Below are 24,890 nucleotides of genomic sequence, written 5' to 3' on the forward strand. Positions count from 1 at the left end.
AAAGCATTAAATCGCTAGTTACTATCCTTCTCACAGTACGAACTTATATTAGCCAACAAACGCGATTAATTCAATCATTTATTGCTTTATGAATGTTTAAAGTAAATGTATCAAATTAACTTATTTGATTTATAAAAAAAATTCGAAAACTTTGGAATAAAAATTATCATGTTTGATCATAAGTAAGCACGTGCTAGCTAGTATATGGTGGGGATTGACGCTGCACGTGTAAACATTTACTAACGCATGCGCAGTCACTTACATTTCCATAGTAAGAGTCACGTGACCGACGCGCGTATAAAATCCAGTAGTTGGCTGGCCGGCGTCGCATTCGTGGATGATTTGTGTTGTGAGTCATTTTATTGCTTTGATCTTTAATAGATATAAATAATTTTCTTAAAATTTTTATATATATGCATTTCTAAAAGTTAGTTTATATAGTATTGATATATATCATCAGAACTTTTATGTTCATGAATCGAAAATATCTGTAATATAATACGGAAAGAAGTTAAAAGTTAGTCAACGATTGGTGTATTTGACAATCGTTTCTCGATTTTATTTTAATTTTGAATCGATCAAGAGTGAAACTAATTGATAAATTATCGATAATTACGACTCGCGAATATAATAAATTAAAAAAAAAACGCAATATATAGTGACGTATTCGATTTAATAAAAAATTGTAAACCGACAAGACGACCGGCAGTAAACTCTACTCGGATCTTAATTTCGCGGACCTGAATTTTCGATAAGGTGATCGTCCTTTACGAAATGGCCGACAAAAGCGAATGGGATTACTCTGTCCAAAATGGTGAGTCTTTTTTTTTTAGTTATATATAAATGTCATATGAATCGAATAAAAACAAAAAGTTATGACAGATACATGTTTTTAAATTTATATTAGTATACTTCTTGCATTATTTACATCGAATAATAAAATATTCAAGTTTTTATGTATTTCTCCGGTATATCAAAGATACAAAAAATAACAATGGCGTCGATAGATATAAAAATTATGTTACGAAAGAAAAATAACATAATCAATTATATTTCATTTATCTCAACTGTTTTAATTTGTTCAATTGAAAGCACATTTACAATGTTTCTTTCCATTTTTTACCATTTAACATGATCATTGATTAGAATTATAAATTGTATTGTGACATCCGTTAGATATTCCATAAATCTTATAACGAAAAGTGAATTGTCTTGTAACGAATAGTCGAATTGATGCATTATCAGTCGCTCTAATGTTCGAGATCTATTTCAAATTTTTTTCTATATTTCATACTTTTCTAAATAATTTTAAATAATTTATTTAAAAAAATATTAATATATAATTTATTTAACGTTATATATATAAATTTAAATATATTTCATTAAAAATTGAACGTTCATATCGATTGCAATTTTTACGTACCATGAATTTTTATATATTATAAAATTATTTTTCTAACTAATAATTTTTTTTTCTAATTTTTTACTTTTATATTTCATTCACCATATCATGATACATAAAAATAACGAATATAATCTCAGAATAAAAAAAAATTAGATTAAAATATATAATAAGCATAGTTATATTTTTTAAAATGATAATTGTGAAACATTAATCTTCATTAATATATTTAGATTTTTTAAAAAATTAGAATATGATAACAATTCAGTTTCTATGAAGAATAATGAATTTTATTGTTTTTATTTTTTGTTTTATTGTTTTATTCTATATGAACTTCAATCTCTATATTATTTCACAATATATTATCTTATTGTCATAACTTTTTATTTTTGTCAAATAACAATTGCATTTGATGCAATTTAATCATTTTTGTGATTTTGAAATGCTTCATTGTTTATCTAACAAAAAGAAATATCTGATATAAATACATTATAACAATACTGATGTACGTCAATTAAAAAATTAAAAATGACATATACATTTATAAAAATCTATAATTTTGCAAATCATAAATACAAAGAATATGATATCGATCGATAAAGTATCACTTAATATTTTTCTAATTCCGTAGAAATAAACAATCTTTAAAAAATACATACACATATTATATTATATTTAATATCTGCAAGAAAAACTCGTTAAAAATTTTCTTTTTTATTTTGAATTATGATTTTGTTGAAATACCATTGATCGATCATATTTTATTACGCATATCTTTTCAATTAATTTATTTCGTACTGTGATTTCTTTTTTATCGTTTCTATTATTATACAATATCCATTTTGATTATAGAACAGATTAGGAATTTTTTTGTAGCAAACATAACCAAACATTCCAGTATTTTCTTGTTTTCTTAAAAAACAACGATTTATCGAACGATCGTTCCAAATATCATTGCTGATCTTATTTTTTCAATATTGAAAAATTGGAAACTGGATACAAGAATGGAGAAAGTTACTATTCGATCTATGATAACATATCAGTTCTCATTTCGAGCCAGATTCGATTTACACGGTGTCATGATGGCACCAGGCTCACTGACCTAAGGCCATTGTCTTCGAATACAGGGCGTCCCAGTCGTGCCAAGGGACGGCGTTGCATTCGCCATGCTAGCACGGGACAGCAACCGGCTCAGTAGGTAAACGAAAATCAATAATTTTCCTGGTCGTACTTCAGGCCGATGCACCTGTTCTGGCGAGTATAGACGTCTCTGTATATTATTCTGACCAGTGATTGTGAGTGTACTTGAAATCCGCGTATACTGACACATACGAGCGTGGATAACCTCAAATATGTATGAATCGCGTTAGAACGTGTCGTACAATGTGTTAGCCGTGTAACACGTAAGCATAATACGAGAATAGAGAGAACGTTGTCGTTGGTAACGAGGTACGAACACGCACGCGTTGTACACGGGTTTCTTGTGTTCGTTGTAGTCGAATATCACGTCTTTAATTCGAGAGGGTCATGAGCGCGAAATACCTAAGTGCTTAAAGAACGAGGAACATTGATGTAGTAGTTGTTACAATTGTAATAGTGACTTGAAAGATGGAATGGTATGCTTTATCGAGTTGGTTGTGCACGAGAGTGTAGACATATATATATAGAGTCAATTATACACATCACTATGCGATGAATAATGAATAATTAAATATATCGGCAACGAGGTGTAGACGTTGTGTAACATGCTTAAATGTGATCCAAATTAGACGTATAAATATCGTAAATAGATCACCGAAAAAAAATCAGGTCATGGTTTGACTTGACAAATATTTATTGTGAAAAAATTTATCATTATGCAGTATTCATTGCGAGATATATACATTTCAATTTTATTATATCTGCTAATCGTGTAAATATTTACATTTCATTTGGAAATTTTTGCCAAGAAAAATATTCAATCAAGGAAAACAAAATGTTTTTCTAACAATAATCATTTTTTTTTTTATATCTATATCGAACCATAGTTAATTTCTATTATTTCAGTAATTTTTCATTAAAGAGAAACTAATCGGTTAAATCGGTGATAAATCATTTGACGCATGATTAAATATCAATATTTAAGCAACCGGAGCGATATCGACGTGCATACTTTCGATGCAAATACTCACAAGAGAGAACGAAGTGAAACGTATACACGAAAGCGTGTGTTAGGGGTCAGAGACCCAGTTTTGTTGCGCCTTACCCGGTTACCGTGCATGCCTCTCCGAAATGCCCTTAATCTGGGGCCAATTTGTCAGCGCTATCTTTGAACCAGCGCGAGTGCAATCGCGAAGTCTGGCGGATACTGTGATTTGCATAAATTCCTTGCCGGCGTGCAGATCGACGATTAAGTCATTTGACTTTTCGAGCGTGTACCGGTGATTCGGTCGAGAAATGGCAATCAGTTCGAATATTTACCGTTACGGGATATTCGATTATGATCGGAAATTGTACTATTACGACCATTTAAATCTATGGCGCTGTCGAGGGAATTAATCGAGAGTCGATTATTTTGATCGATTGGAATATCGTTATCGATTATCGATTTAATTATTAATTCATATTATCTTTTTCATTATCGTGTCATTATTGTGTAATATTTTATCGCGTAGAATAATTATGAATAAACGGATAATTACGAATATCGAAAAATATCGATCAAATATTGGAATAGAATTGATAATGTATTCGAGAATCGCGGTTAAATTAAGAAATGAAATGGAAGATAAGATATTCGGAATGGTATAACTTGTGAAAGTGAAGTTTTTCGCTGCAGGCTTTTAATTGCAGACACGTGTTGCGTTTTAGAAAGAAATCTTTGATATGATCATTTTATTGTTCTTGACTAGTCCGAAACTTTCGTTGAAATTCATACGAGTATTTTTCTTTTTTCTTTTCTTTTCTTTTCTTGCTTTTTTTTCTGTTCTTTTCTTTTTTTTTTTCTTGCTATAATTATCAAGAAATTCGGGTCAAACGAGAATTTGCCACAAAAGGATCGAGGTTGATGTTTCTGCATTATTTCTTGCGCAATTGTTGATCCATTTTTATTTATACAATACCATATTTTGCTGGAATATAAAATCATTAATAATTTTTGTTCACTTGATTGATAATATATATCGGTTAAAAACATGCTTGCGAAAAAATAACCTGCAGCCAAGATTTCATAATTTATTATCTAGCTTTATTCCATCATTTAAATATTTCAAAATAATTTTTGCAAAAAAAAAGATAAATAATTTATCAAATGATAATTGAAGAGAATTTAAAGAAAACTCTTTCTCCAGAAATTTTCGAAGAATCAAGAGTTGTTTTCGTACGTAATTTTACACATACCTATATCACTTGTATTTTCTTCTGAAATTATTTAGAATTGGACAGAAATGGTAAAATAGAACAAAACGAATGAAATTTTGATGATTGCCTTATAGACATAGAAGTCATATATTGATTTCGGTGCTTTATATACTGTTTTCGTCAATATCTAGTCTCATTCACTGTACTAATCTCGATGATTCAATTTTTACGTGAAAATAATTAAAATTTTACGATTACGGTGTTTAATTATGAAATTATAAAATGAATTAACTTTTTTCTTCTTAATTTTTCAGAAAGGCTGTAAAAATCATAATTAATCAGCAACGCAAGTTATGTATTTGAAACATAATTTGATTTAATTAAGCTTACTTTAAAATCGTCGCATGGACATATAACCATCAAATATGGTACACAATAGTACGAACAGGAAGACGCAACGCGTCATCTTTCTTATCCGGTTTACTTTAAAAGGTGTGGTTATTATTCACGCGTATTTATTAAGAAATTACATTCGACTTTAAAATTACACTGTACAATGATCAAAAGTATCATTCAAAAAATATTTCGTTATAAATTTTCAATTCAAGTTCACACAGATTCGTCAATTCAATTTATTTCAACGCATAGTTCAATTTTTCTAGAAACACCTTGATTCTTTTTAATTTTTCGTCCGGTTTTTTTTCGGTTTCGTGTGACAATATTGCCATTTTATTTAGTAAAACACGAGTTGGCCTCGGCTTTGAAGAGGTATTAAGAAGGTCAGAGTGCAAGGTCCGAGGAGAAATTCGCTGCGAAATCGCAATCTCGTTGATCGAGACACAGCGTTTACGCTCGTGACTTCGGCAAGGTTGAACGAACCTTCGAGCAGTTCTCGACGACCTCGAGAGAAGATATTTTTCTACACGAATCGCGGCGGGCTCTGTGATCGCGATAAATGGAAGTCCTCGACAAGCATGGGAAAGATATTGGATTAAATTGTGTATTCAGATGGCCGGAAGACGCGTCAAACATCTTCGCCATAATGAATTAGCCTTCGTTAGCGTGGAACTGAATGATGATTGCATTTTGATATCGCTTTAATAATAATGATATTATTATTACACGAGTATTAACACGCTATTTGATAAATTAACGCGTAATACGATACATATAAGAAATGGAAGGAAAATGTAAGTATAAAAAAGCATAAAAAGGGAAAGGAAAATTCATATAAAAAATTGTATTTAGCGGAAATGATATTTATAATTCTACAGAACCGGGATTATTGAACGAATTCGTAACAGCTTATATCACTTGCAAGCACATATATGGTTCATATATATTAGTTTCTTTGACAATTGTTATCGAACTTACTTCTACTTACTCCATTCTTAGAGGTTTAACCTTCGAATATTCAATATCAATTATCATCTCGTAAGAAATTTCTTAAAAATTTAATAAATTGTATTCATAATATATCTTTTCATTCATATCTCGGCAAGAAATTAGAAGAAAATGGCGGAAATGATCGATCAAATTGTAAAAGTTAAATAATTTATACACATACAAAAAAATTCGTTTATTCAAAACTTATCGTATATCTTTCTATTCATATCCATTCATTCATATTACGATAAAAAAAATAGCGGAAATGGTTAATCAAGTTTGAATCTGCATTTACGAGAAACGCAGAAAAATTAATCTCGAATCAAAATTCGATACATCTTTTCTAATTAATCTTTTTATATGTAAATTGGCGGGAAATAATTGGAAGAAAATATGAATTGATCGGTTTATAAAAAGGGCATTTTGCGAATTAGTACCGCGTATAATATCGTTCGAAATATCAAGTATCGTAATCGTGGTTACGTCGCGCGGATTATGTCATCATCACGTGCTGTTTCGCAGCTGTAAAACACGCGGGAATCTAACGTGTGATAAAAGAATGTCTGCAATGGTACAACTGTTTTTTTTTCCCATCCCAGGGACGAACAGACGATCATGCCACGCTTTTCGAAGAATAATAATTGACTTGTTGCTGTTGATACATAAAAAAGGAAAATAAAAAAAGAAAAAAAAAATAACCATTCGGTAGATTAACTTTGTAAAGTTGAAAACGAATGACGTTGGTTTGTTAATTAGAAATATTGATGATTATTTAATGAGGAATAAAATGAAAATGCGCAATGACATTCATAATACATAAAAGATTGATGAAATTTGCCAAGTGTTAGCGTGAGAATCGTATGAATTGTCACGTGTTTCGTGTTTGGTCTATTAGTTAAGGATGTCGCAAAATCGAACCATCAAATCGTGCCAATAAGATTCTATAAATAGTAAGGAGAATATGTGGCGGAGATTATGGCGGTACAAAAACAATATATTTAAATTTTTAATTTTCTTTTTATATATATATATTTTTTTTTTACAGAAAAATAATCTGAATTAGATAATTAAATAATAAAGAAAAATGTTTTTTTATTTTTTTTTATATTAAATTTCATTAAAATTAATTAAGAAAGATTGAGCAAAGAAATAGACAAATATGGCGCTTTTTTTCTAATTCTTCAGTTTGTGCATTCCATACATATTTTATTATAATTTTTAATTTTTGAAAATCGAATTTAAGATTTTAAATTTTAATTTATTAGTTTAGAAAAATTTAGTATATTTTTTAAAGAAAATTTTTGAAAGAAAGATTGATTTTTTTACAAGAATGTAAGATATTTAAATCTGAATTTCATTTGTATCTTCATATTCTTTTTGTTCATTTTTATCTCTGTTCAGTTCTGTCGCACATGTACTTCTTTTTTTTTAATCTGTTGCAAAATCTCGTGATAAAAATATCGTGGTGTAATATCACATGATCTTGACACGAAAGAATCCTCCTTGACCTATCCCTCTCCGAAAATGATCTTCATTTAACCATCATGTCGCTCGATCGATTGCTAATTGTAGCCAAATCAATAATAATTCGCCATTGATATTGTATTCAACTAGTAAAATACTTTTTTCTTCTTTTTAAATTCGATATTTATTTTTCACTTGTAAATTTCTTCTCATCGATGATCAATTCTTCCAATTCTATCTTTCGTCCTCTATCCATGTCTTCTTTTTTAAAACTATTTTTACAATTGCTTTTAGAATTCTAAAGATAATTTTAATTTTTTATTCTAATTTATTTAAATTTTTTACATTATTCGCTTTTTCAATTGTTAAAATATTAGAAATTTTTATTCAAAATTCACGATGAATTGTATTAATTTTAATAACTGATTATACGCATATAATTATTTTAATTATATATTCAGGGTACATACTTAAAAGACGTGATTCGTGAAAAAAATAGATGAAAACAAATTTTTCTCGAATGCATTACGTATCGAAAATTTTTCAAGTAACAAACAAGCAACAACAGAAATTCAATTATTTATTATTCAGTTTAGAATAAAAAAAAAACAAGAAGGAAAAAAATGTCGATTTAAAAAAAAAGAAAAAGAGAAGAATCTACTATTCCAACTAACGTTTAATCGAAGGACGTTTAATAGGCAAACTTATCACGACCAATATCAGAATCGCGTGTCACGATAAGATGAAAGTTTATGCAGTAGCACGTGACGCGTGCATCTGTGATAACGTGAGTCTTAAATCAATATAATAATTTATTCTGATTATCTGGACCAATACACGCTGTTTCGATGCGTTTACTATTACATAATCAACGCGTTGTTATTCGCGTGCCATTATCATTCACTTTCTTGTCCAACGACCTATCGAATTAAACTCTGTTTATTTTTAACCAATACAATAAACTTGCTTTATCGAAAAATTATTTATTTTCAAAGAAATAATCTTTGAAATAAAACAAAATAGATTATATATTTTTTTTATATAGGCGTGATAATTCATTCGCACAAAATCTAATCTCGAATTCCACTAGATTTTTCAATAGTTAAATAATCGATTGACGCATTTTATCTTTAGTATTAAGAGAAATAGTAAAATGAAAGATTTTTCAGAAAATGAAATCTTGAAACTTTTTCAAGTATATTTAAATTATAATTTAAAAATCTTAATCTTAATCTTTCAATATTTGTATGACGATAAATTTATACGACGTGATGATGGGTAAAAAAGAACATACTGTGTACAAATAACGAAATGAATGACTTTCGAAATTTTTTGCTGGCGTCTTGATCATTATCTATTGCAAAATCTGATGATTAAAACTTGTATATTATCAATCCGTATTATCTCATTTAACGTGTCGTAGGTTGGATTTCAAAGCATTACCTCAAACGCGATAAATCCTTATCTTCGAATTTCGTTTTGCGTTTCTTTCGTTTCTAGATAATTGGCAAAGTTTCGATCGTTTGCGAAATCGTGTTATATCTATGATCGTAATTCGAGACGTCGAGATATTTTATGATCGATATAACGTGGAATTTTTTTTTTTTTTTTTAATTTTTTAATCAATTCCTTCATATATCTAAAAATAAAAAAGGATAATCGTAGAGAATTTCAGGAATTAAATACAAAGCTTGATAAATAACAATGAAACTAACATGATTAATACTCCTTTTTGTACTTTATCTAATCATACAATTGTATATTAATCTTACCTTTGCATACCATAAAACTATAAATTGTACAATCATTTTGTACACAATACCACGGTGATTAACGTTGAAACGATTCAAATTTATCTCGCCCGTACAATTTATTATAATCAAACTAATTGAAATACTTCTTTTTTTTGTTACAGGACCGAGCACATGGGTGTCGAAGTTCCCAATGGCGGCTGGATCGAGGCAGAGTCCTGTCAACATCGAAACCGACAAAGTGGAATCCGATCACGAGGCTTTAAGTAGCAAACCTTTGCGCTGGAAATATCCAGCAACCGCATCCCGGAAACTCGTCAATCCAGGTTACTGCTGGCGGATGGACACCGATGGCGAAGGCACATGTAAGTTTCTTCAAGAAATTTTTAAATTGATCGAAAGATTTTCAAAATCACGTTTCTCGTTAGACGATGAATTGGGACGAAAATTTTCAAAGATGTTTGAAAAAAAATATAATTAGTTGATGAAATATGGAATATTATAAATATATATATACGTATATTTATGTAGCATTAAAAATTCATAGATCGTTTCATATTAATCACTCGCGTCAGTATAATACGAATGCTTGTCAACCAGTTGAACGAACTTATCTCGCGATATCGTTGCTTGGCCAAGGATATTATTTATCATTCGGGTGGTAAAGAAAGCTTTTTGGGGTTAAGAAACGCGGTATCGTGCCGTTCGTTCGTGCATTTAAATGCGGAACTAAGAAGTCGTTCGTTAGTTGAAAAGTCCGGTACACGCTGTGAGAACAATTTCGATCCCCAGCATTGAATTGCAGATCGACTGTGAAATGCAAATATGTCTCCTGATCAGAGATCCCTGGAGGAAAAAAGAAGTTTTTTTTTTTTTTCATATCTTTGTTTTTCATTCTCGGATTCGATGTTTGATAAATATCAAAAAATATTTTATAATAACAATTGTAATAATAAAATAAGTAATGGATTAAAATGATGGATGAAGCGCGTTGTTAAAAGAAGAAATTTAATTTTTCGAATAAGATAATTATCAGTATATTATCAGCAACGAGACGTCTTTCAAAAAATGAAAAATGAGTTTCTCGGATAAACTTTTAATATCGGTTATCTTGATTATTAATGAAATAAATAAAAACAGATGAATTCGTGATAAATCATTTTTCAAGTTATTTTATCCTCCCTCGTGTTTTCTCTCAAATTCAAATTCGATTAAAATTATCTCTTTCTCGTACATAATCGTAAACATAAATATTATAGAAATATGGTTTCGTTATATGGATTATTAATATCGATGAAAAATCTTAAGGAGTTTGATCAAGATGGCCCAAATATTAGTCCATGAAGCTCGACGGACTTAATTTGAAGCGGTTCGAAGTAGATTTCAGCATTAACCGCGAACAGAAGCTAATTGGTTGCATGCAAGAGCCACGAAACGTGGCTCTAATCGTCCATTTCCGACATTGTGAGGGCCTAACAGGAATCCGTCAGAGGGAAAGCTCGCGTTTGCATTTCGTCATAACGTAAATCTCGTAGTTGTAAAACTTTATCCCGTGCTTTACAACTTTTATCTACGATATCGAAGACCTGGATTATGGAGTAGAAAAAAAAAATTTTTGTCAAAGAAACAATTTATATTTTAAGTATGGATCGAGTTGATTGCAACTTATCCACTTGTTAATCGAACGAGCAATTTGTTCGAGTAAATTGGTACAGATAAAAGAGACTCGACTTTTCTATAAATAATACATTTAATATATTGAAGGCAGTCTTTGATATTGTAACTCTGTGCCAAAATTAGTTTTTTGCGTTCGTAAATCCGTTTTGCATTGTAATCTTTCCTAATCGATTGATAATTTAATTGGTTTGATATTAATTTATTAAATAATATCCTTTTCCTTTTTGTTATTATTAATTCAGAAATTGGAAATAGAATTACGTAGAATCGTTTCAATTTTTAGAGGACAGAAATAACGAATATTTTACGTCGAGTAGATATATAACCATTTTATGAAATGATTTTAAAAACGAAAAGGTATCTAGTGATCCCTAAGGATTCAACGTTTCTCTCTAGAATTCCCATGGTACGAATTTATCGTTTCACGGTGTATAATGGATTGAAATATTAATCGGATAAATTTTTAACAAGAAAATTGAATAAATAATAATAAGATACAATATACATGTAAAAAATGGACAAGTTTAAGATACCAATAAAAATACGATTACCTCATATTTCCAGGCAACAGGTTAATGTTTAATGTTCATTTAAAAAAAATGATTACGTAAGAACAAGAGTCACTCGATCGATTGCATAAATACATGTTAAGGAAGCATTTGAATATTCAAATTAAAACAATGTATTTCCGTTTCTATCTATTCGAAATTCTTTCGATTTGAATCACCAAATCACGATTATATTTCGAAGGAAGTTCAAAGAGATTTTTTTTACTTCAAAATATGAGATCGTTACTTTAAAAAAATAAATAAAAACGTGATGAAAGCAAAGGAATCGAAGATGGTTAGAAATTATAGAAATCGAATAACATGGAAGTGGAGATAATGATAGGAAATGATCGCACGAGAAAACAGAATACGTAATTGGTATGGAAGGAAGAGTCGTCGAACGTAATGAACGAGTGCAAAGCGGATCGTTGGACGTTCGCGTTTCCCTCGAACGTTTCAATGGCAGTTTCGTGCTTGTCGAGGAGGCTTTTACCTTCGCGAGGTGTGTGCTCGAAACGAGGACGGCCATTTCGTGACGCATTATGCGTGCTCATACGCGGTGGAAACGTTCTCACACGATGGAAAAATGGAGCAATGTTTCGAGGGAATCGATGGCCCAATACCAATATCGATACCACTCGCGCTTCCTTTTTCTTTTCTTTTTTATTCAGGATAAATACATGTTTTGAACAATTGGAAAACACACATCTGTTTCTTATATGCACTTCAGCCTACCTTCAGAAAACAATTATGTTATCGTTATATTGTGTATTATTCAACGAGCTATTAGATTCTTTAGTTGAAAGAACGACACAAGAGTCGTACAAGCTTATTATAAAAATTTGAATACGTATTGTTGTTATAGTTCAAGTGACTATTCATTTGTCTATTATACAAACTTCGTTGAAACTTTATGCTACGTAATATCTTTATTGCAATATCTCTTGACATTTCCATCTTGAAGAATCTTTCGTAATTAAATTTTTTTTCTCCGACACCAACAGGTACGCGCATGCCTGCCACACGATTTCAATTTATTTAAATTTTTTAAAATAAACGAGAAGATCGAATATCTCTCTCTATATACCGGTGTTTCACAACTTCGAATCTCTTTTTAAACAGATGACATTTTATATTCGAATGAACTTTAGAACACTTGTATAACGTAACCGATTAATGATAATCGATTAACAGTCATGAGCATTTCTCTTAATCTTGCGATAATCAATAAAAAGATTCCAAAAATTATTGTATAAAACAATTATAAACGTGTATTAAAAAAAAGATGACACACAATTCAACTAATACAACTAAACGATAATACTGAAATAATGAATGTGATAATGATACAATATTTATACGATAAGATAAAATAATGTACATACGTAAATAATATATATTTGTGTGTTTACATTGCTCAATTTTTTCGACCACATCACATTGAAAATCTTTCTAATCAAATTTTCATATAAAGATAATCCTAAAATTAAAAGTTAATAAAAAACTCTGATCGAAAGTATAATTCTCCTCGAGTAAAAAAATTTTTCAAGGGAAAACTTTAAATTGCAATGTACGAAGCAAGATGTAGATATTCAATTGAACCAGGTGATCTTGTTCGAACCATCCGGCTCGAAAAGCGTATTCGTCGATTCGAACGTTCAACTCTGACCCGTCCCCCATAAATCTTCTTTAACCTTTATGACGCGTGCGGGATTTCTCCATCCGCTGCTATCCCCTCGACAGTATCGTTCGCGTAATTCGGCTAATCAAGCGTATCCTGTAATTCAACATGCTGAAACGATCCGCGTGCTCGCCCCGATACCGCGTCGCCGGATAATGGAAGCCTTTTCTGCTCGCTCTTCTGTTTTTCACGGTGTTGCACAACGAGAAATTTCGGACTAAAATTAGAGATTCTTTCACGCGTTAACGTCGCTATACAACGCGCGTTGTCGACGAGAAATTACGCGTATTTTCAATGGAAACAAAGACTTTACAATCGCAATAAATTTTGCCCATTTTGAGGATGGCAAATCCAAGATGAAAAGGATACGAGGAAACGATGTTTTTCTTAGTTTATATTTATTATTCTTAGCATTTGTTTTGTTTGTGAACAATGCTAATAAATTTGTGAAATTTTAAAAAAATGCGATGAAAAGATGTAATAAAACAAATTTTAAAATGTGTGTAAAATTTATTTATTTATTTATTTATTTATTTATTTATTTTTACAGTTTTAAGCGGTGGACCTTTAATGGACGACGTGTATAAACTGGAACAATATCACTGTCATTGGGGATGCAGCGACTCGAGAGGATCCGAGCACACTGTGAACGGACAAGCCTTCGCGGGAGAGGTTAGTTTATTTATAAAAAGATAATTAATTCTTCGAAATATTGAATTTCGAAACGTTTACTCCTTGCACGCAAAAATGACAAATTCCATTTGAAAATTTTCATAATTGATTTGTGAAGAAAGAAATTCTTTAATTCTACGCTCGAGACTTAATGCAATATCCAATTTCTATCGCAGTCTTCGTCTTATCCGAAATGCGACAGTGAGAAATTTATTTCGCTTGCCAAATTTTCTTTCCTCGCGTTAGATGTATAAATAGACACGTAGAGAGAACGAAATATACACTGGAAGGAGGTGGATATTTTTCTGGAACGCGAAATCTTTCTCGATTCCCCGCACGAACGCGAGACGAGGAGGTTAATGCTGTAAACGATTTTAAGAGGGACGCACGTGGGATCACCGATTAACCGTGCACTCTAAACATTCCCAACGACGAGCGTCTGGCTTCGGATCGTTTAATAATTCACCATCAAGGGACATGATTCGCGTCACAATCACCCATCACACGAACTTCTTGACTCGACCTTGTTCCTGTACTCGTGTATCTCATTGTCCGCGAGCGGAGGAAAGATTCCACCAACCAGTTTTCTCATTAATCGGATCTTTAACTCTGCTATTTGTAAGTCGGATTTTCTCGCCAATGTTGTCGATTCGATAATTTGTATTTTTTTTTTAATTACTTTTTTGGTATTTTGATTTCTTAATTTAAGATAATATTCGTAATAGCAGACTCGTGGTATGTTTTTAATTCTTTTTGTTATAAAAGAAGAGAAAGAAATTGATATCATTTTCTCTTATTTATCATTTTAATTATATATACATTGTGCATTGAGGATAAACAATTTTTTTTATCTATTTATCACTGAAATTGCGAAATTATAAGCGTAGATACATTAGTTCTCAAGACTAAATAATTAATCATGCGAACAATAAAGCGAAAAAATAAACTTTGATTTCAAATATGAAAGATAATACGAATGACGTATTAACGTTGATACGAATGTTATTGATATTCATCGACTCATCTTCTGTTATTTTTAGATAAAGTTTTCTCTTACATATTAATAATTAGTTCTCATCGTAAAATTGTAATTTGTTATGAATAATTAAAAAAATTGACATGTTGAACCAATCGATATAAAATATAAGATATTTCTTAAAAGAAAATTACAATTTTTAGTAGAAGTGGAAATTAAATTCATAACATTGGTAATAATTCTTGGTATTAATTTTTCGTGTTATTATCATCCACGTTTGTTTCAAGAATTGCAAAGAGTTATGACAGTTATGTCTGTGTCGTTTGTATGAAAATTGTCTGGCAAAATTACGTAAAAGAGAATATGTTCAAACTTTGTGAGAAATGACTTCGGTCGAAGGAGCAAAGAACTAGACAACGATTACGCAACGAAGAAGTTCTTTCATGATTAATTGTTAGAGAAAAACAACCAGGCAAGCTATGCGATGTTAAAAGGTTGCGACTCCATTCCTCGACGATCCTAAGAAATACACTTGTTCCCTGCGTCTGCATTCTCCTTTGGATCTTTGACGCGTTGGAGGGGATCTATCATTCGACACTGTTTTCTCGAGTATACAAATTATTGTATTATTGATTATATTATTGAATAAATAAAAGTGTACGTGGAGAAGGATGAAAAAAACATGATAAAATATTAAAACGGTTATTATCTGTAATGGAATGTGATAATTAAATAAGCAATTGCAATTAGCCGTTTAGAGGTCATGGAAAAAAAGATACAGGTTGTATAATATCGATCATTATTTCTAAGTGGAAAATTTTTTTCCGTTCTTCTTTTTATGTAGAACTAACTAGTAACAAATAAAGAAAAAGAAATATTTCAGAATTCCATGAAATTTCATGAAATTATGTGCAGGATTAACGAATGATTCATTGATTCTCATATTTGTAACTTATGAAATTATTGAAAATAAAAAATAATGTATTTTCTCTTTGATAACTGATATAATAAAAATAATGGAAATCTAGAAAATTGTATGAAATTAAGAAATTTTGCACTAATATTGTCATATTGACAATTGAGGTAATTAATATTCTCTAATATTCAAATTTTCTAATCTTATCACGAGGTAAGACATTATTCCATTGAAACGAGTTATCTATCAATTATCTATTAATTAATTCTACGCAACGAAAATCTTATCTATCTGTAAATTATTTGAGAAACTTGTTGGCATAACCATGACTCGTTTCTATGATGCTTAGGAAGGATGCTAGATTATGATGATTCATGAAACATCAAAGAACAACTTTCTTCTTGATCGCATGATTCTTAATGATCGTTACCGTCGGCTACTACAAGTCATTAAATATTCATTGAGTTTAACTAATAAGATCTATTGTTGCAACATCGTGATATAAACATTACGAGGAAAATATATTGGAAAACCTTTTAAAATATGCATACGTGAACTTTTAATTTTATTTATCTTTTATTGATTTTGCATAATTATTTTACATACATAATTACGTAACAATAATTTATATCAATTAATTTGTGATAATTTTAATCTTATTATTTTTATAAAACTTTCTTTATATATTATATATTTATATTACATCTCGTTTCGAAACTTCTATTGATTAAATATTATCATTTCCATTAATCAATTAAATTGTTATAATTTTGTTAAAATTTTGTTAATTTCGAAAGAAGGAAGTAAACGATGTTAAAAATTGTTACGAATATCAACTTCTTTTATTTATTTATTTTTAATTATATTTATTTTCACATTGCAGTTGCATCTGGTGCATTGGAACACAAGTAAATACAACACCTTTGCCGAAGCTGCAAAAGCGTCCGACGGTCTTGCTGTTCTTGGCGTATTCTTGAAGGTAAAATCATTCTTTATCTAAATTTCAAAGTACATTTTTTACATCAGATCTATATATACATATATAGCTGTCAGTTTCAATTTTTCCATGTGATAAAACGCAACGTTAAAACGTATCTCGCGAAAGAACAAAAAAAAATAATAATAATAATAAAAAATAGTAATATAAAACGAATATAATATAATCTCGAAACTCGTCTAAAGTCTCTTTTGAACAAGAGACAAGCGTATATTATACTCGACGAACATGATGACTGATGGAAAGTATCTGGTGACAACAAGTTTCAAATATGCGATGAAATATTCCCCCGAAAGATTTCGCGACGAAGAAATCACAAAACAAAGGATAAAAAAAAAAAAAGGTACCGAATGGCAGAAGAAAATGAAATACGTGACTTTGAACGAACTAATAAAATCTTTCATCGGAACTATAATAATAATAATAATAGGCAAAGAGTCGAGACATAGTTGTCGTGACAACAAATCCTCGGTAACGTGTTCGTAAGATCGTAATTCGTTTAGACGCTGTTTATGCCTTTTCTACGGATGCATCGTAGGTAATCGTATTTACATATAGTTGGCCAAGCTTTTATATAACCTCGTCGTGAGCTAGCGTAAGCAGAATCCGTAACAGTGACACTTCATCATCGATTCGATGACGTGTTACATAAGTATATTTGATCGTGCATCATTATCCCACTGTTTTCGAACATTAGAAGAGTGAAATTCTCTTTGCCAGCCTCCTCTGTTGCGTAGCCAAGGACAAATCGTAATCGCGCGCCACTTTTAATCGTCCGCTTCCGCTTCGTTTCGTCACTTTTCCTCACTTTCTGCGTACGATTGCGAAATTGCTCCATCTTTTTCGTACGAGAAGATTTGGAACGGAAAATTCGAGGAATTTGAAACGGAAATTTTTATTATAAGAAATGAATTGAAAATAAATCGATAAAAATAGCGGATGAGATCAGGATACATTAGCATATCTCAAACTCTAATCAAATTCAGCAATCGTTTGCGCGTCGAATATAAAATTTTTCAAATTCAAATCGAAATAGAAATTTTTGTTGTCAAGAAATGAAAATTTTAATAACGAACCCGTTAAATTTAATTTGAAAATAAATAATTTTTCTGCTGCTACGAAAGGCGTGTGATAAAAAGATTTGAATTTTTTTTTTTCAAGAAGAAAACACGTGCATTTATTATGCAATCGTTCGTCAGAGCGTGGAATGGTAAGACAATTCGAAAAGTAATATTGTGCAACCAATTGTTTACAATGGTTATTATTTACCAGTCATTTCCATCGAATTTGCAGTAATCAATCGGATTATTTACGGTTATTCGTGTTGCACGAAATCTATTAGAAATTGTAATGGTATATAACACGTGTAGGCGTGTATTTTCCGGTGCCGGCATTTGAAAATTTAAAATTTAAAATTCATTCAGCGGATTTACGAACGTGAAATCCATCCATTAAAATATATTTTTATGATATATTTACGAGATATAATAACTATCATGAAATAAATTTATTGAGAAAAAAAGTTTACAGTTACTCGAGATTTAATTTTTTCTTTAACTTGGCAAAAAGGAAAGGAAAAAACGTTTCTTAGTTGAACGGATTTGTCTTGCGAAATCTCTCGGGCTGAAAAGAAATCATGAGGCCAGATTATCAATCAGACTACGTAGATAGATATAATTAATATTTATTTTATTTTGCAAAAATTGATTAAATAATTTTTGTAAATGGAACATAATAACGAGACAAGTAAATGGGAAAATTAATAATCGAGTGGAAGAAAAGTTTCCTCTGTTAACGGAAAAGACATTGAATTTAAAAATAGACGATACATTAGGCGATAATCTAACGTTAATAGATAAGAAAATGAAAAAAACAAAAGATATTTCAATAGATAATATTTTATCATGAATAAAACAAATTTTCATAATTAGCACAATTCCTACCATGTTTCTTCTTCGTTTTAAAATTGAAAATGCATGGATCGTTGTGTGCACCTGTGTGTATTTTCGAGAGCAATCGAGGAAATGCATACCTGAGCAGGTAATGTATGCACATTGCAATTAAAGAGGAATATAGAGGCTAAGAAAAAAAAAAAAGAAGCACACGTTGTAAATTGTACTTACATTATTAACAGCTCTCTTGGACAGAGCTGTGTTAATCCATATGTATGCGTTATTGCAACTTGATGAACATTTGACGATATAATGATAATGCACGGTCATTAATATCAGTTATGCCTGACCGATTACAGGTTCTCGTACTCTTTTGCACGTGATTCTTTTTTTTTTCCCAGAAGTTTTATTTTCTCGTTCGCACGTTTTCAGTATATAACTATATCTTCTAATTGCTTCTTAATAAAACCGGTTGAAATTCTACCTTTAAATACGTATTTTCGCGGTTGACGCACAGTTTTATCCTTAACTATCGATAATTCGATTTAGTTTTTTTCCAGTCGATAAATTTGAAAAATAATTTTCAATCCTGCAATAATTTTTTTTTCTCTTTAATATAATAACGCGCACAACTTTTTTAATATTGAAAGATTAATTAATAAACCAGGCATCGTAATTTCTTACAATCTCTATTCTATTGTTCTTTATAAAAAAAAAGATTCATATTTGAATGGCTATACGTACGCTACATATTTTTTAGACTTAAAATTAATTTTAAGATTAACGTTCGTACATTTGATTTTTCCTCTTCGTCCATCATTCATTAAAAATTAAGATAAACTCGCGTCGTAATTCTCAATTGATAAACATACGGCGTGTATATATATATTAACAATAATATAACACTATAGGCGGACGATTATTTTAATAGAACGTGTTGCATAACGCATTTGTTTTCATTGCAGGTGGGAAAGACGCACGAGGAAATGGAGAAGATCGCTCGCCTCTTGCCGTACGTCTCGCACAAAGGCGAAATCGTAGAAATTACGGAACCAATCGATCCCAGCAAACTCCTTCCCGGTTAGTATTTAATTGCCAATTCCCTTTTACGTCGAATTGGGTCTCCTTTATGTCTTACTACGAATGAAAAATCGCCTTGTTGCTTCTCCGTCTTTCCATACACCGCAAGACATTCGTTTGAAATTTTCATTCGATTTTTTTTCAATTCGATCCTTTAAAAGGGAGAAAGCCTATCATTTATGCCACGCGATCTTGGTCGCTCGAGAAATCGGAAAGGAAAATCGTCGATCGTTTAAACACTCGTTTAAAAATTGATGAAAATTTGTTTTTCAAGCGGCTTTTAAAAAATGTATTAATTTTCTTCAACCTTTCAACGAAGGAGAGACGGATATAAATCGTCTCTTTATACGTTTTAACGATTATTTCGATTTCCTTCGAAGATTGACGAAGGTCATTTTAATAAGAAATTCTTCACAGTCGAGCGCATTACTATTATTTAATGCAGTTACGTCACCATTTTTCTCGCGCTCCACATATTAATAAATTAGCAACGAGTTTAATATATCAAGGCAAGAAGTTTTATATATCGCTAATCAATTATCCACAGCCAAGCTTTTGTTTTTGTTATTTTGCGTTTTTCATTTATCGTGGTGACAATTTCGATTGTTAGAGAATTATTTGGGGATTATTTTCTTTTTTTTTTTTTTTTATTTTGACAAGAATTGAGATTTGATGTATATATATTTATTTTTTATATATTTTTATAGATGATAATGGCTATTGGACGTATCTGGGATCGTTGACGACACCACCTTGCAACGAAAGCGTTACTTGGATCCTCTTTAAGAAATGCATCGAGGTGTCTCATCATCAATTAAACATTTTCCGTAATTTGCGTAAATTCTCCCGTGGTGAGGAGTGCCCCTGCCATGAAAATCATGGAGCGGTAAGTGTTTACACGATCTTATTGCACTCAAAATACAATTTTATTTTATTTATCCTTTTTTCTGAATTAGATCAAGAGATTAAGATTCTATTCGCATCTCTGATCCGAAACGTTTTAGTTTTAAAGTTAAACGAGATCAAATGAAATTTTGATTCAAATCTCAAAGATCTCTTATATACCAATATAAAATATTTATAGCAACAATGATTGATTCATGGCGGTATAACAAACGAACAGTTCAGTTCGTTTATTTATATCAACGTGGAAAATTTTCATTAAACCATGAACCGCTAACATTTTTTTTCGCTCTTCAAGGCGTTTCCTTCTTTGTTTCTATATAAATTAAGCATAAAACAAAGAAACTCTATTAACCAATGTAGATAATGTTGAAATGTTCGCAGCAAAAATTTCACAGCTAGATATATGAAACAGAATTGAATTTTAATATTACTAAATTCTCCTATATTACAAAATCCTGGAAACCAATTTTGACAAGGTTCAAGTAAAATCCAATCCAATTCTTCTCCACTCTTCTATTCCCTCATTATTTGTAAAAATAAAATTTAATTAAATCATGGAACGAAACGCCTATCCATCGAACACCTATCCTCTCACTTCGATTAATCTTCCTTTCTCGCGAGGGTGTCACCGCTTCACCTATCTTTTTCCTTCCTCTCCTCTCTCCCCCCCTTCCCTTCCATTTATTTTTATCGCCGCGTCAACGTCCGTCTCATGAAAATGAATGAATTCTCAATCGGCGGAATCACGCTCCCGCATTTTTTCCCTAATTCAGCCGGCTTTGTGTTGCAGGTAATCAACAACTTCCGTCCACCGATGCCGCTCGGAAATCGCGTGTTGCGCGAGTGCGGCAGCTTCTGAGCCCGTTCCCTCACGATGATGCATCGAGATCAGTCGATACCTGGAGAAAAATGGCGGGAGAGAAGCGAAACGGCCGCCATCGTGGTCGACCATGGAGCGGCCGTGATGACCCCTCAAAGTATGCTCGCGAGCCATGCATCGTCGTTCAACCTTCATTCTGTATCGTGGACCTTTCTCGCCGGGATAACCAAGTGCCTTCTTTGTCTGTCGAGGATTTCCGGGATGGTGGTCGGAAGGAGGGGGAACGAAGGACGGGAAAAGATTTTCTGCGGGAAAAGCGGATAGAGAAGCGTGTTGGATATGTTCCTTGAGAAATTTTAATGTTATAAGATTGAATTTTAAGTAAGATGATTGATTGCGAATAGTTGATACATTGCTGTCCATATTTCAACGAGATTTTTAATTCATTTTGATATATGATTAATGTTACTTATTAGAAAGAATTATTATTATTAATATTATTAAGAAAGATTATTGTATCAAATAATTGTTAAATTTAAATTGAATTTTAAATGAATCGTAAGAAGAAACTATGATAAGTATAATAGAAATTAATGGACAGCAGTAGAGTTATATAAAAAAAGGCAAAAGAATCGTATAACGGATGAAATTTGAGAATGATTTCGAAGGCACTATGACGTAGAACGTTCGATGAATAAGTTTAGATAGTTATACATGCGTGTCTTATGTGTACGAGTCCAATAGATATATTGATATTCTGTTGTTTGTTTCACGATCTCGATGATAATCGCAAAAGAATCAAATATGAGAGCATTTCACCTCGATTCTAAGTGCAATTAAAACGTAACGAGAGAATTTTCGCTTGACTATTATAAAAATAGGGACTAAATATTTAGTTGGAGAATTCTGCGACTGCTTGTTTTAACAAATTAAAAATAAGACGTGCCTATATATATATATATATATGTATATTCATTCATACTAATGCAGGATGTATACACTCGAATTATAGCAGACAATTTTTGCTGAAAATTTTTAAATTGAAATTTTTCAAATATTTCAAATTTACAATAAATTTTAAAAAAGATCCGTCCATTATTGGTCGATTCTCGATGGAACTAAAAAATAGAACAGATGTTGTTTAAAATTTTATGTGATAATTATATGATATAAATAATTATATATATATATATAAATATATACTTATACATTTACACGTATATAAGAGTGTGACGTTCATAATTAATGTTTGCGGTTTGAATAGTTTATAAATGTTCACGAGGATGTCGAGCGACAAACATTGACCCTTCATTGATAGGGTAAAATTTAAATTGTTAAATTATATTTGATAAAATGCATTAATTTCTGAAAAATCATAAATTTGAGATTTGGAATTTTTAATTATGAAATTTTTATTAAATTATTTATTTCAATAAATTCAACAATGTTCTTACATTGTTAAGTGCAAGTACAGAATGTTTAAAAAATACATTTTTAGATACGGTTAGACGAGCATAAATAGAGGTGTCATTTTATATTTTTCACGTGATAATTACGATCTTCCTTCTAAGTTTTTCATACACAAGCGAAATGCTGACTCGACATGTCTCAGACTATGCACGCCTATGTGCCTTTTTAATCACCTGTGTGAAATAACTATTGTATAATGTCGTTAATATTAACTTTGGTGTTTGAAATTATTGATAATTTCAAACATAGTTATCTTTTTTGCATATTGCAATTTCCTTTTGTAACAGATGCTTTCATCGCGACGACATCTTGTTTATTTTTTTCTTTTTTGTTATATCATTTAATCAAAATCAGGTAACGGTACATAAATAAGTGGGTATATTCACATCAAAAATTTTTAGAATTTCCAATTTGTAAAAAAAAAAAATTCAAATTCACATATTATTATACCCGATTTTGATTAAATATATTTATGTAATTATCGGTCAGAAAATTTAACAGCCTTCTTTGTACCAGAATAACGAGTGTCAGCTTTCAATATGTTAGTTAAACAAGTGCTGAAAGTTTTATTCTTCCTTCCACTCTTGTTTTCTTCTGAAATGTATATTTTTGCGATTTATGAACATTTAAACTGGATATAATAATAGAAAATGTTAAGTAATGTTCGTTGAGTTTTCGTCTTTCTTGTATATTTATTGTTGAACACGTGAGAAGCAATCTGTATATGTATTTCGTAGCATCGACTGTGATAAAAGAAATGTAAGAAAAATGGTAATAAAGGATTGCGAGAGATCTCGCGATAATAATACATTTATATGCTGAATTTTAATTTACAAATCCTATAATGTTATTTTTGTTGAATTAAAAAATTTAATAAAATTTATATAAAATTATATAAAGTTTATTTATAAATTATAAATTATAAATTAATTTACGATAAATTGAAGATATTAAATTTGTCGTTCTATTATGAGTAAAAAAGTACAGAGATTGTAAGTTTGAAAAGTTTTCCTTATGATCGAGTTAAGGAAAAGATTCAACGTGTTTATGACGTGTTATAAAAGTGCAGCGACGAGTTTCTACCGTTAATTTTATGGTATGGTACACGTCCACCTGAAAACCGGTTAGAGTGGTCGAGTGCGTGCTAGGATTTTCGATTGGATGATTATTGCATGCCCGCATCTTTGAAAAGACTTGGTCACGCGTCAAGAACAAGTATAGAGAGAGAAAGAAAATAGTGGGAAAAGGATAGAGATAGAGTAAAAATATTGAAATCAGCGCCATCTCTAGAGTGCCGCAAATGAAACATATAAATAAAGGACAGAAAACAGTGTGACAAAGATAGAGATAGAAGAATTGACAATCAATGCCATCTTTTGAGTAACAAAGATACCTCTTTAAAGATAGGGTAAAGTAGAGTAAGAATTGATAACTAGCGCCATCTTTTGAGTAACGAAGACACCTCTTTGAAGATAGGGTAAAGTAGAGTAAGAATTGATAACTAGCGCCATCTTTTGAGTAACAAAGATACCTCTTTGAAGATAGGATAAAGTAGAGTAAGAATTGATAACTAGCGCCATCTTTTGAGAAGTTTTAAAATTAAGTTTTAAAATAATTTTTAATATTTTTAATAGTTCGATTTTCTCATTTAATAAATATGTAGTTCGTGAAATATATACGTTTTAAATGATATTGATAATAATATAGATTTTAAATGAATATTTTTAATATAAATTATTTAAATTTTTGATTTTTAATATTATACAATTGATTTATTATTTTTTTATTTTATTAATATAATAGAATTATAAATAAATTTATAATTTATCAAATTTATCAATTTTTAAAATATTTATTATTTTTATTATATATTAACATATTATGTAATATTATTTTAATTATTTAATTAAAGT

General features: G+C 30.5%; 1 protein-coding gene and 1 long non-coding RNA gene across 2 annotated transcripts; both read left to right on the forward strand.

Moving 5' to 3' along the window:
• Window positions 1-331: 331 nt before the first annotated feature.
• Window positions 332-23,791, forward strand: LOC408827 (carbonic anhydrase 1). The gene is made up of 7 exons (XM_392359.7): window positions 332-814; window positions 9,507-9,707; window positions 13,799-13,920; window positions 16,696-16,791; window positions 19,667-19,781; window positions 20,489-20,667; window positions 21,478-23,791. The coding sequence occupies exons 1-7, from the start codon at window positions 775-777 to the stop codon at window positions 21,544-21,546; spliced, it is 822 nt and encodes a 273-aa protein (XP_392359.2). The 5' UTR covers window positions 332-774; the 3' UTR covers window positions 21,547-23,791.
• Window positions 2,663-6,810, forward strand: LOC102656568. Its single transcript, XR_001702910.2, has 2 exons — window positions 2,663-3,018; window positions 5,056-6,810. It is a non-coding gene; the product is annotated as an uncharacterized LOC102656568 (long non-coding RNA).
• Window positions 23,792-24,890: the final 1,099 nt, after the last annotated feature.

Source organism: Apis mellifera, linkage group LG5 (genome assembly GCF_003254395.2).
Source record: "Apis mellifera strain DH4 linkage group LG5, Amel_HAv3.1, whole genome shotgun sequence".
Taxonomy (NCBI): domain Eukaryota; kingdom Metazoa; phylum Arthropoda; class Insecta; order Hymenoptera; family Apidae; genus Apis; species Apis mellifera.

Coding starts and splice junctions, on each gene's coding strand:
- LOC408827 (XM_392359.7), top strand. CDS start 775: ATGGCCGACAAAAGCGAATGGGATTACTCTGTCCAAAATG. Junction 815..9,506: donor GGATTACTCTGTCCAAAATG/GTGAGTCTTTTT, acceptor TTTTTGTTACAG/GACCGAGCACATGGGTGTCG. Junction 19,782..20,488: donor TCCCAGCAAACTCCTTCCCG/GTTAGTATTTAA, acceptor ATATTTTTATAG/ATGATAATGGCTATTGGACG.